At 35.8% G+C, this 11,449-nt stretch overlaps 1 protein-coding gene across 1 annotated transcript; it reads left to right on the top strand.

Moving 5' to 3' along the window:
- The first annotated feature begins 6,225 nt into the window (after positions 1-6,225).
- On the top strand, positions 6,226-9,058 carry LOC107636722 (uncharacterized). Its single transcript, XM_088485423.1, has 5 exons — positions 6,226-6,788; positions 6,907-7,224; positions 7,314-7,638; positions 8,028-8,144; positions 8,254-9,058. Exons 1-5 carry the CDS (start codon positions 6,492-6,494, stop codon positions 8,373-8,375), a joined length of 1,179 nt encoding a protein of 392 aa, XP_088341549.1. The 5' UTR covers positions 6,226-6,491; the 3' UTR covers positions 8,376-9,058.
- Positions 9,059-11,449: the final 2,391 nt, after the last annotated feature.

Here is an 11,449-nt window from a genome sequence, read left to right as displayed (position 1 = left end):
GACTTGTCGGGTTGGCTATATAACTGACAGATGAGACTCATGAGCCGTAGGACAAGCATTCATCATATGCATATATATGACATTGTTTGGGTGTGCATATTGTAATTGATTTGCCTATATGAATAATTATGTTTAAAAGCTAATTGCTCTACTTAATGTAACTACTTGTTTGTGTTTGAACCTTTTTACTTGTATTTGCGTCTGAAATTGGTTAAATTTGTGGTGAATTGGCTGTGGATTGAGTTGTTTGGGCCTAGAACTGTGGTTGATTATAAGATGGGCCAAAAGCCATGTTTGGTTTGTGTTTTTGGTTTAGAAAAGTATGAAAAATTAAACTGGTTCAGCATAGACTTAATGAACCTATGCTTGGATCAGCTTGGTCTTTCATGCTGTCTAGGAAAAACTTTTAAAAAAGCTTTAAGATTTTTGAATAATTAACATTTTTCTCTTTTGAAAAGGATTTCGGATTTTTGAATATAAATCTTTGGTTTTGAAAAGATACATAATGCGGTTATTAATCACTGTACTTTAAAAACAGTTTTATTTTCACATATCCTATTATAATAATTCTCTAACCCTATAGTGAGAACCAGTGAGGACAATGTTCTCATTCCCCTACAGGCTACAGGTCTTTTCTTTTTCAGGTTATGGATGACGAAGTTCAGAAGAACTTATTTCTTTTCTGTTTAGACGATATTTTTATATTACTTTAGTATTTATGTTTCCCTCGCCTTTAACTTTGCAAGTTCTGTAAGAAGGATAGGATTTTGATATGAAATACTTGTAGAGTAATAATATGTATATATATGTATTCTTGTAAGTATTGTAATTTGCATGGTTCTAAAAATCGAACCGGACCGGTCAGTTCAACCAGGTTAACCGGAAACCGGTCACCTAGTCGATCCTGGTAAGTTTAGAAACCGTCTGGTAAAAAATCGGTAAAAAACCAGTTGAACCGACGATTAACCGATGAACTGGAAAAACCGTCCAGTTTTTTAGCGGGTTTTTGGTTTCACTGAACGGTGTCGTTTTGTCCCTTAAAAAAAGGCTAAACGAACTAACCCTAATCCCTGAATCACCCATCTTCGTACTCAGTAGCAACAGCAACTCATCTCTCATCTCTTTTCTGTGAATCATCGCATAGCCACCACCACCAATCGAGCAGCCCACCGCTACCGCATTCCGCAGCCACCGCATCCTGCAGCCACCGCGGCGACGGGTTTGACCACTGCATCATCGTCGAGCTCGCTGTAGGTAAGTAATACTCTATTATTCCTCCTCGCCGCCTTCTGATTTTCTGATTTTTATCCCTACCTAACCCAACGAAGTCACCACGCCTCCCAGCCCTCTATCAACCCTAACTTCCCTTTCCTTCAACGAGCAGAACTACAGAAGCCAGAAGGAAATCCACCATCCCTAGCCCAATTGACGCCGGCAATGACCACCAGCAGTTGCCACCGTCGCGGTTCGAAGCTTCAATCGGCGTAGTTGTCGTCTGTTCGTCTGAACTTCGAAGCTTCTGTCGTCAGCAGCACGATTTGAAGATTCTGTTGTCGTGCTCGTCGGCTGGTTGGTTTGAACTTCAAAGCTTCTGTCGTCGGCCACCCCTGTCCTACCAAGCATCACTTCTGCCGCCGTGGACTCTGTACCTTCTTTCTTCTCTCTAACGCAGTGAGTTCTTCAATTTTTCAATTAATTTTTTTATTTTGTTAACTATATGAAACTGCAGTGAGTTCTTCAGTTTTTTATTTCAGTTAATTTTGTATTTTGTTAATTATATGAATTTTCGCAGAGTTCTTTAGTTCTTCAGTTTTTTATTTTGTTAATTTTGTAATGCTGGATAGAACTTTGGATTCTGAATTCAGAATTCTGAATGTTGCTAGAATTGCTGCAAACTTCGAATCTTTTTATGCTTATGAATTTGATCATGTGCGGCGTTTATCTTAGTTGCTGTAAAGAGGGGTTGAGGGGGAGAAGATAGGATATTGTTGGTTCATTATTCTGATCAATTGGGGAGTTTCTAGCTAGTACTGGAATTGTGGATAAAATTGTTGCAAAGTTTCCTCATATGAATGGTTCTGATTGAGGCTTGTAATGGCAATGTGATAATGGTTATTGTTTGCTTTTTCTGATAATAGAAATCCCAGTAAATCAGTTTCCAAATACCTGATTTATAGTGGTTTTAGGACATACTAAAATGATTAAGTAAAAATGAGCTGCTATAAATTAATGGGTAAAAAGGCTATTTAATTAGAGATAAAGTTTAAGAGTAAAAGTGCATAAAAGGTAGGAGGATGAGAAAATGCTCCAACATAGCAGGGCACTAATTCTCTTGAATCAACCATGTTTATAAATGCTAATGAGAAGCACATAGTTTTTATTGTATAACAAAGCTTGACAGCAAACTTTGTTGTGTATGAAAGATTCAACTGATAATACTTTTTTAGTTCAGTGTTTTAAATTGCATTACACATTTTCAGTTGAGGCCTATAGTGGTTTTAGAAGTTATTGCAACTGCTACGAATCTACCGCTTTGACAGCATAAACTGCCTTCTCTTGCCATTATTTGTAATTTCATCAATTGTAATGTAAACCACCACAGAAGCTGTATATTTTGAATTTTATTAAGTTAGAAATTATTGAAATTATATATTAAATTTTTAATAATTTTATTTAATATTTAATTAAATCGGTTGAATTCCGGTTGAATCCCGGTCGAACCAGTGAACCAGTAAACTAGTAACTTTATCGGTTTATTGACCGGTCCGGTTCTCGCAATCTTGGTAATTTGTATTGTAAGTATGGATTTATGTTTTCAAGAAAATGGTCTTTGAAAAATACGGTTTAAAGTTTTAAGAGTAAAGTATCGTTTTTGTCCCTAACGTTTGGGGTAAGTCCTATTTGTGTCCCTAACATTTAAATCGTCCTATTTGTATCCCTAACGTTTATAAAAGTGATTCAATGTTATCCTACTATCAATTATACTAACAAATTAGATTATATTTTTCAATTATTCTCACTTGGATGTATTCATTCTCAATTAGGTCTCACTTGGATGTGTTCGATTTTAATATTATACTCACTATTTGTGTTTAGATTCAATTATGTCCCGAAAAAAGTGAATTATATAAATATTGTAGGAATTAGTTTCAACTTTTGATGAGTTATTTTTTGGAGTGGATCATCAATTCTATCTCAGACATTTATATTCTAACTTCAAGAAGAGATTTTTAAAACTCAAACTAAAGCGTTCATGATGTGTAATTGACAGCAAGATAACATTGAATCACTTTTACAAATGTTAGGGATACAAATAGGATGATTTAAACGTTAGTGACACAAATAGAATTTACCCCAAACGTTGGGAACAAAAACGATATTTTACTCAAGTTTTAAACAGACTAATATTTTAGTATTAAGTATTTTAAGAGTTGTTGTAATACCTAAACTATCAGAGTAGCACAACCAAAAGCGTAATATTTTGATAATTAAAGTCGACATCGTCCGATCACAGAACGATGTCTCAAATGTCGAGATTATGGGTGGCAAAACGGGTCGAGCCCGTCGGGCCGATCTGCTAAACCCGCTAAAAAAGGCGGGTCGGGTTAGGAATTGGAGCCCGCCAAATTTAAAAAATCCGCCAAACCCGCACCGCCAAATTGGCGGGTTTTGACGGGGCGGGGCGGGCCGGTCCGCCGGGCCGAAGGTTTTTATTTTTCTTTTTCTTTTTTATTAAATAAAAGAGTGATTACTATTATAAAATTAATAATTATAGAATTTTTAAACACTTTTTTTTCATTTTTTGTTTTTATTCTTCTTTTAGTTATTAACTTTATTTATTTTATTTTACAATTTCGTATATATGCTCAAATTATGTGACTTATTTTTTAAAATAAAGATGATTTTATTGACAAATATTATTTTGAACAATTTTATTGAAGTTAAAAATTAAAAAAATAATAAAAAAATTATATTATAATTTGACTATTTTTTATTTGTATTTGATTTTTTAATTATTATTTTTTGGTTAATTTTAATAAAAGTTTTATTTTTCAAAAAAAAAAGCGGGCTAGTCCGCCAACCCGCCAATCCGCCATAAAGCGGGGCGGGCTAGCATTTTGAACCCATTTTAGTTGGCGGGGTGGGCCGGTCCGCCCTGTTTATAGGGCAGGCCTAGGCGAGGCGGGGCGGGTTGGGGCGGGCCGGCCCGCTTTGCCACCCCTAGTCGAGATATATTTAGTTTTTGAATTATCCCTCACGTAAGAATACGTATTTTCGTAAATATATATATATTTTAGTAATTTATATATTTATTTAATTTAAATAAAAAAAATCTATGTTTTGTGGATTTTGAATGGGACCCACTGTGGCTCAAAGTTCAACTCACGTCGTGGCTTGTGCTACTGCTTCCTTTCCTTTTTGAAAATTGCTTGCATAACTCACGCTCTCACTGTCACACACCTCAACAAATCAATGTGCTTTTTGCACTTTCCAAATCTTTTCTTTTCAGAAGAAAAATAAACAATATGTGCAATTATAAATAAGTTATCTTAAAAAGATTGCAAATCATGTGAGACTGACCCTAAATCATACTTAGCTCATATTTTACTGGATCCAACGACCAAGAAGAATACCATATGATTATTTTCTAATTTCTAATGTTTTATGCATATTTTTAATCAATACTTCTAGTAAAATATATAATATTTTTTATGTACTAGCTACATAATGTACCAAAGCAGGATAAATTATGGTATATGAAACTACTAGTTCACAAGGAATTTTCTTCGGTGAATAAAATTTGACATCAGGATTGATTTCTCCAAAACATTTTATGACAAATTTATAGATTTATCGTTTATCAATTTTTTTTAAAAGAAAAAAACTCTAGAAAAGTGTTTTCTTTACCCGTTTAATGAATTGAGAATAATATATTTTCATATTTGTTGCAAGAAATAAAAAATAATTATCAGATATTTAATATTTTCAGGAATTATATTTTTTATTTCTAATATTTTTTCCAGCAAAGAGGTGGACAGTAAAGAATTTCCAAGATTTGGGAATATGATTTTATATATAAAATTTTTAAAAAACTCTTTCAAAAGTATAATAAGTTTATAATTAAATATATTAAGAATGTTTTGATAATTTTATAATTCTAGGAATATACATCATAGACCAAAAATATTTTAATTTAATCTTGGGAATTTAAAGAATTTTCTAAGAAATTCTTTGTTAAAGAAACAAATATATTAAAATTCGAAGAATATTTTTCGCAAGGAACATCAATTTTGAAAAATGCAGTTAAATGAATTTATAATCTTTAAACGAAGGTATTGAGTAATGTTAATGTGTTCGGATAAAATAATTATCTTTGTTAATACACTTCATATTATTATAAAATTTAAAATACCAAACCAAAATAATTATTTTATCATTAATTGAATCATGAATAAAATTTTTAACATAGTGTTATCTACTTCTACTTCTTATCTTCTATAAATGATAATTTATTAATATTTACTATTCTACTATCTACATTCTACAATGAGGATTGAAAAGAATTTGGCGCACAAATTTCTTAACCTAAAATGTTATTCGTTTTATTTATATTAAGTATAAGTATATATTAAAATTAGTTATTAAAATAAATTATTAATACAAAATATATTTTTAAAATATAAAATATACATTGAATATAAATTAAATAATATATATTTTTATAAATAAATATATAATAACTAATTTTAAAAATTAATTTTAATATATAAATTATATTTTTATATTCGTTATATATACAACTGTTAGAATTTATTCTCAAGATTTCCTAGTAGTAGTATAAGTTTTTTGCTATATTGGTTAATTACATATTTATTATTTTATTGTTAATTTAATAATAAAAAATAAATCAATAAATACGTGAGAATATAAAAAATGCAGTTGAACTCGAAATTTATTATGAAAATATAAAATATTTACCATTTTGATTGATTTTATATTTATTAGTATTATTGTATACATCTAATAAATAAAGTAGTGCATTGATGCACTAGTCCGTCTAATTTTTTAAGATAGAATTATCGGTGTAAAATTTCAATCATTACTTTCTTTCTTATTTATATAAAATTTTTAATTTATCAATTTTTTCTAGTATTAATTATTTATCAAGAAAGGAAGATTTTGTTAAATAAAAGCCGATATTTCTGAAACTGGAAGACCGGCGCGCGCATACCGCACACTTACTGCAACAGCGCGTAGACAATTACAGCACCGCGCTTTTCACCCCACACAAACCCCCCTCTACAAATACCCCCTGGATTTCTCTCTCTCCATCTCCCACCGAAACCACACTCCGATCCGCACTCTCTCTCTCTCTCTCTCTCTCTCTCTCTCTCTCTCTCTCTCCATATTCTCATAACCTTTCCTCACAAGTAACAACCGTTCCCTCGCTTTTTCACATTTCCCTTTCTGCCCTTTGTGGTTTGTTCGTTATGGCTGAGAATTTGGACGACGGTGAGTTTTGGCTTCCGCCGCAGTTCCTCGACGACAACGACGACGACGAAACGGCCTCGTTCCCCTCGAACGAAGACTCGCTGTACCACTCTAGTGGCGACGACTTTGTGTTTCCCTTCGGCTCCTCCACCGGGGCCGCTTCCTCTGACCTAAGCTCTCCCATCAGTGGCTCCAGCGAGACCGAGAGCGACGAGGACGACCATCTCCACCGAGTCGCCGAGTTGACTCATCGAGTCGCTCACTCAACCCTACATTCCCATTCCACCAAACCCACAGTAATATACTAAGCACTTACTCCCCCCCCCCCCCGGGCCTCTTTTTATTCTCAAAGAAACTGATTCTTTTTTGTTGAATTAGTTGTGACGGTTATGTTTTTTCGTGGTTTTTGTGCAGGGCGGTTACGCATCTGGTTCGCCACAATCGACGCTATGCGCCTTCCGGTGCGGGAATGGGTCGAGCGAGGGAAGTCCTAGCAGCGTTTGCAACCTCTGCTCCGCAAAGGCCACATGGGATCTCCTGCACGCGGCTGCAGGGGAAGTCGAAAGGATGCGCCTCTCCCAACAACAACAACAACAACAGCAATCACAATTACCATCTTACCCCTACAACCCTTCCCCTTCCATTCCCAACACAGCCGCCGGCGCCAATTCGGACTTTTCATTCTACACTCAACAGGCACTCTCCCACCAGAAGCAGTTTCAAATTGCACAAGTAATAACCCATTTTAACCCTCAATTATTTTCATTCGACAAAATTTATCTTTTTTATTCAGTGGATTTATTTGTCATTTTCTTGTTTAGATTCAGATGCTGAGGCAGCAACAGGAATCAGTGTGGGGTGGTAAAGGTGTTTACCAACGGAGGCAGAGTAACCAAATGGGAGCAAGAAACAGAGGAGGAAGAAGTGTTAGGCCACTTGGCTTGTCTCCATCTGCATGGCCTTCGTTACATGCTGCCAAGAACCAGAACAAGCACCACAAGCACCATAATCAGCAGCAACAGCAGCAGTACGGTTCTGGAATGAGGGCTGTGTTCCTCACCAACCCTTCCACTACCAGGGAATGTGCTGGCACTGGCGTCTTCCTCCCCCGTCGTGTTGATACCCCTGAAACCAAAAAGAAGCCAGGTCAATACTTTTTCCCCCTCTAGCTAGATTTTGTTTTTCCTTTGCGGGGGTATTTTAGTACTTGTGATTCAGAAATGAATGAAAAATCATGTCTTTTCAAGTGTTCGTTGCATTTAATAAGGTGGCTGTTACTAGTAGTGGCGTTTTATGAGGGTTTCTTGAAGCGTTGGAGTTAGTAAATGCAGGTTTCTGCCTCCAATTGCTAAACCTTGTTTTATGATTTTGGTTTTTTCTCTTTTTTTTTTTTTCGCTTTTTTCTTTTGGGGGATATTATTATTATTATTATTATTATTATTATTATTATTATTATTATTATTATTATTATTATTGGGAAGTTAATGCTAATAATTGTGTTAGTGGATTACTGAAGTAATTTTGCGTGTTTGCAGCGTGTGCGACGGTGTTGGTTCCAGCTAGAGTGGCTCAAGCCCTAAATCTGAATGTTGATGACATGGTGGGGTGCCTGCCGCATCGATTCAATTCCAGTTCAAACATGGAAGAACATGGTAAGCAATAATAATATATAATAATTAAATGGTTTTGGAATGATATTATTTTAATTGAACATTGGGTTCACTGAGCTGTGTGGATCTTTGACTTTTGTTGCATATGCAGTTGTTAGTCCAAGGCTCAGAAGCAATTATGTCCATACGTCTCAGCAGAAGCGCAACACGAGGCCCCAGCACGCACTCAACAGTAACAATGAAATCAAGCTGCCGCAGGAGTGGACATATTGAAGTTAAATTCATATTCATCCCTTTTGTTTGTATGGGGAAAAATGGAATAGTAAATCACTTCTTTTGTTATTTGGTTTTCGAATTAGAGGGATAAAATCTAGGGTAGGAAATTGAAAGTGTTTAGAAGGGAAATGTAGTGTAGTCTTCTTCTACAGGGTATGTTTGTGAGGTGGGTTATAGATATGATTTTATTTTACTATTATTTTATTTTTTTTTTGTTTTTTTTTTTTTGGGGGAGGGGGGGGGTGGGTTGTGGGTTGTGGGTTGTTGCTTTCCACAAAAGGGTAGAGAGTATAGGTTGAAAATAAAGTATAAGTTGGGAGCCTCTGGGAAAGAGCCATGTTGCCAGGTAGCATTGTAGTGATAATATGATGCTTTTGTTCCTTTTGATGGGAGCTTCGAAGGTCACAACTCACAAGCAAAAGATGGATGGGTCAATTTTTGTCTTCTTCTGTTTTTGAATTTTTAAATGGTGTGGTGCTTTTAGTTTTGGGTTAAAGCCAACGACGGAATTTGAAGGGGGCTAAGACCAGATTTGCAGAGGGGTTTTGAGGTCTTCCTTCCAATCGTTGAGTGTATTACGAACGGAATCATTTTGGGGAATTACTTGTCAGTAAAATTCTGATTCCAGCCTGTCCATCTTAAATACTATGAAATAATAATGAAAGGAATTTTCTTGATCTTGTCTCTGCTTGTTAATCATGCCATTCATGCGTACCAGCCCTTGTGTAATAAATCAAAATTCCGAAAATTAGAACTTGTAGAGATGCCCATGTCGGCCGCATTAGCCAGTAAATATCATTTAAATTTTGGTACGATGAAAAGGTAATTACAGGATTTTTTTTAATATGAAAATATTATTGGTGTTTTTAATAAAAATGGGTGCATTTGGTGTATTTGCAAATTGGTGGACGTGTTGGTAACTGCCGCCAACAGGGGGTGGTTTGGCTGAGTTTGCGTGTGATGACACGTGTCTCAGGTTGTTTGGAGATGCAACACGTGGAAGTGTGCGGAGTGCTCTTCCTATATAAAGTAAAGTTCGGTATTATTTCATTGCGAAAAAAAGAGTTGTTTGAGTGTGTTTCTGATGTGATGGAGAGTACCGCAAATTTGGTGGTGTATCACAACGGTGAGATTATACAGAATACTCATGAAGGAGTGAGTTTTGTGTGTGAGAATCTGTTTTCGTTTGTGATTCCATATACCAGATGTTCATGGAGTTTTAGAATAGTCTCTGTCAAAGGATGGAGAACGATATATTCAGGAGAGTAAGCAATATTTTGTATTAGAATCTCATTATAGTTTTTAGTGGTCTAATACAGTTTGATATTATGCCGATCATTGACGATGCAAGTATACAGAATATGTTCCATATTCATGGGCAGACTTTAGTGTGGCAGCCAAAGATTGAGGTGTATGTTGAGTTTGAAAATATAGAAGATGAGATTCAACATGATTTAGATATAAAGGATGATAGAGGTGAAGTGTACGAAGGAATGAACAGTGATAGAGTCATAGCGAAGAGGACTTCGAAACTACTTATGAAATCGACGACGCAGACGAGGATGGTGGTGTGTGTTTAGAGGCAGCAGTGGAGAATGTAGTGGTTCCTCCCGCAGTTTAGGGGTGTACGCGGATCGGATATGGCCAAAAATTCGATCCGATCCGTACAATTCCCATCGGATCGGATCGGATATGATATCCGCATTTTTTAGTGTCAGATCCGATCCGCAAATGTGCGAATCGGATCGGATCGGATATTGGATATATCCGCATAATTGAACATTCTCTTTTTAATCATATTTCTATGTAAAAAATCAATAAAAATATTTCTTTCATACTTTTAAACTTATTTATTCCTAAAATATTTTTAATCAAATTTTTCTTAAATAACAAAAATAAAATAAGACAATATGTGAATAATAATTACTAACTAAAGCATACAAACAAGTAAATATAATACCAAACATACATATATCTATTTATTTATTAACTATTATTGTGTGGATCTGCGGATCCGCGGATCAGATACGCGGATGTTGAGTAGATATCCGCGATCCGATCCGATCAATGTGCGGATCGGATCGTATCCGCAATTTTTGGATCGGATGCGGATATTTACCGTGGATCTGCGGATACGATCTGATCCATGAACACCGCTACCGCAGTTAGTCAACTGATAGACATTCCACCTTTTATGCGTAGCTTGGATCTTGATGCCATGCATGCACCGGAATTTCCCGAATATGCAAACATAAGTACGTGATGAGGGAATAATACGTTCTTCTTAATTTATATTTTGGATGGATCAATGAGTGACGATTTTTGTTTTGTGTAGGTGTTTTTGATCATGAGGACGAAGAGTTCAGGATCGGAATGGAATATAGTACTAGAAAGGCTGTCGTCGCAGCAATTAGAAGTTACACTATCTTTAGAAGAGTCGACTACAATGTTTATGAGTCCAAGCCACAGACGTTCTATGCAAAATGCAAGACGTATGAGCATAGGTGCAACTGGCTTATCTGAGCCAGCTTGATACAGAAAAAAAGTTGTTAGGAGATATGGAGATACAACGGTAGGCATACGTGCACCATGGGAACGATTTCACAGGATCATTTCAAGTAGGACTTGGACACAGTTGGTGAGGCTATAAGGCCATTGGTTGAGACCAACTCATCCATCAAGGTGAAATCTATAATTACGGAAGGTCAGTCTTGGTTCAATTATACCATCAGTTACCAAAAGGCTTGGTTGGCAAAGCAGAAGTCCATAACCAAAGTTTTCGATGGTTGGGAGGATTCTTACTAGGCTTTGCCATGGTAGTTCTTGATCATGGTTTAGAAGATGTCTGACTCAATTGTCCAGATAGAAACACGACCCCTGTACAACGGGAGTGAGGAGGCAGACGGTGTCAGGATATTTCACCGCGTATTTTGGAGTTTCAATCCATGCATTAGGGCGTTCAAGCATTGCAAGCCTCTAGTTCAAGTTGATGACACACACATTGACGGAAAATACAAAGGTACACTTTTGGTTGCTGTTGCATAAGATGGGAACCAGAACATTGTGCCTAT

The sequence above is a fragment of the Arachis ipaensis genome, chromosome B4 (assembly GCF_059453495.1).
Source record: "Arachis ipaensis isolate K30076 ecotype BB chromosome B4, ASM5945349v1, whole genome shotgun sequence".
In the NCBI taxonomy this organism is placed as follows: Eukaryota; Viridiplantae; Streptophyta; class Magnoliopsida; order Fabales; family Fabaceae; genus Arachis; species Arachis ipaensis.
The sequence above is the reverse complement of the archived record's forward strand: the minus strand, read 5'-3'. Positions and strand labels throughout refer to the sequence as shown.

Bases quoted from the DNA above. Each gene is read 5' to 3' on its own strand.
- LOC107636722 (XM_088485423.1), top strand. From the start codon at position 6,492: ATGGCTGAGAATTTGGACGACGGTGAGTTTTGGCTTCCGCCGCAGTTC. The intron at 7,225-7,313 runs GTAATAACCCAT...TTTCTTGTTTAG, and splicing joins AGCAGTTTCAAATTGCACAA to ATTCAGATGCTGAGGCAGCA. The intron at 7,639-8,027 runs GTCAATACTTTT...GCGTGTTTGCAG, and splicing joins TGAAACCAAAAAGAAGCCAG to CGTGTGCGACGGTGTTGGTT.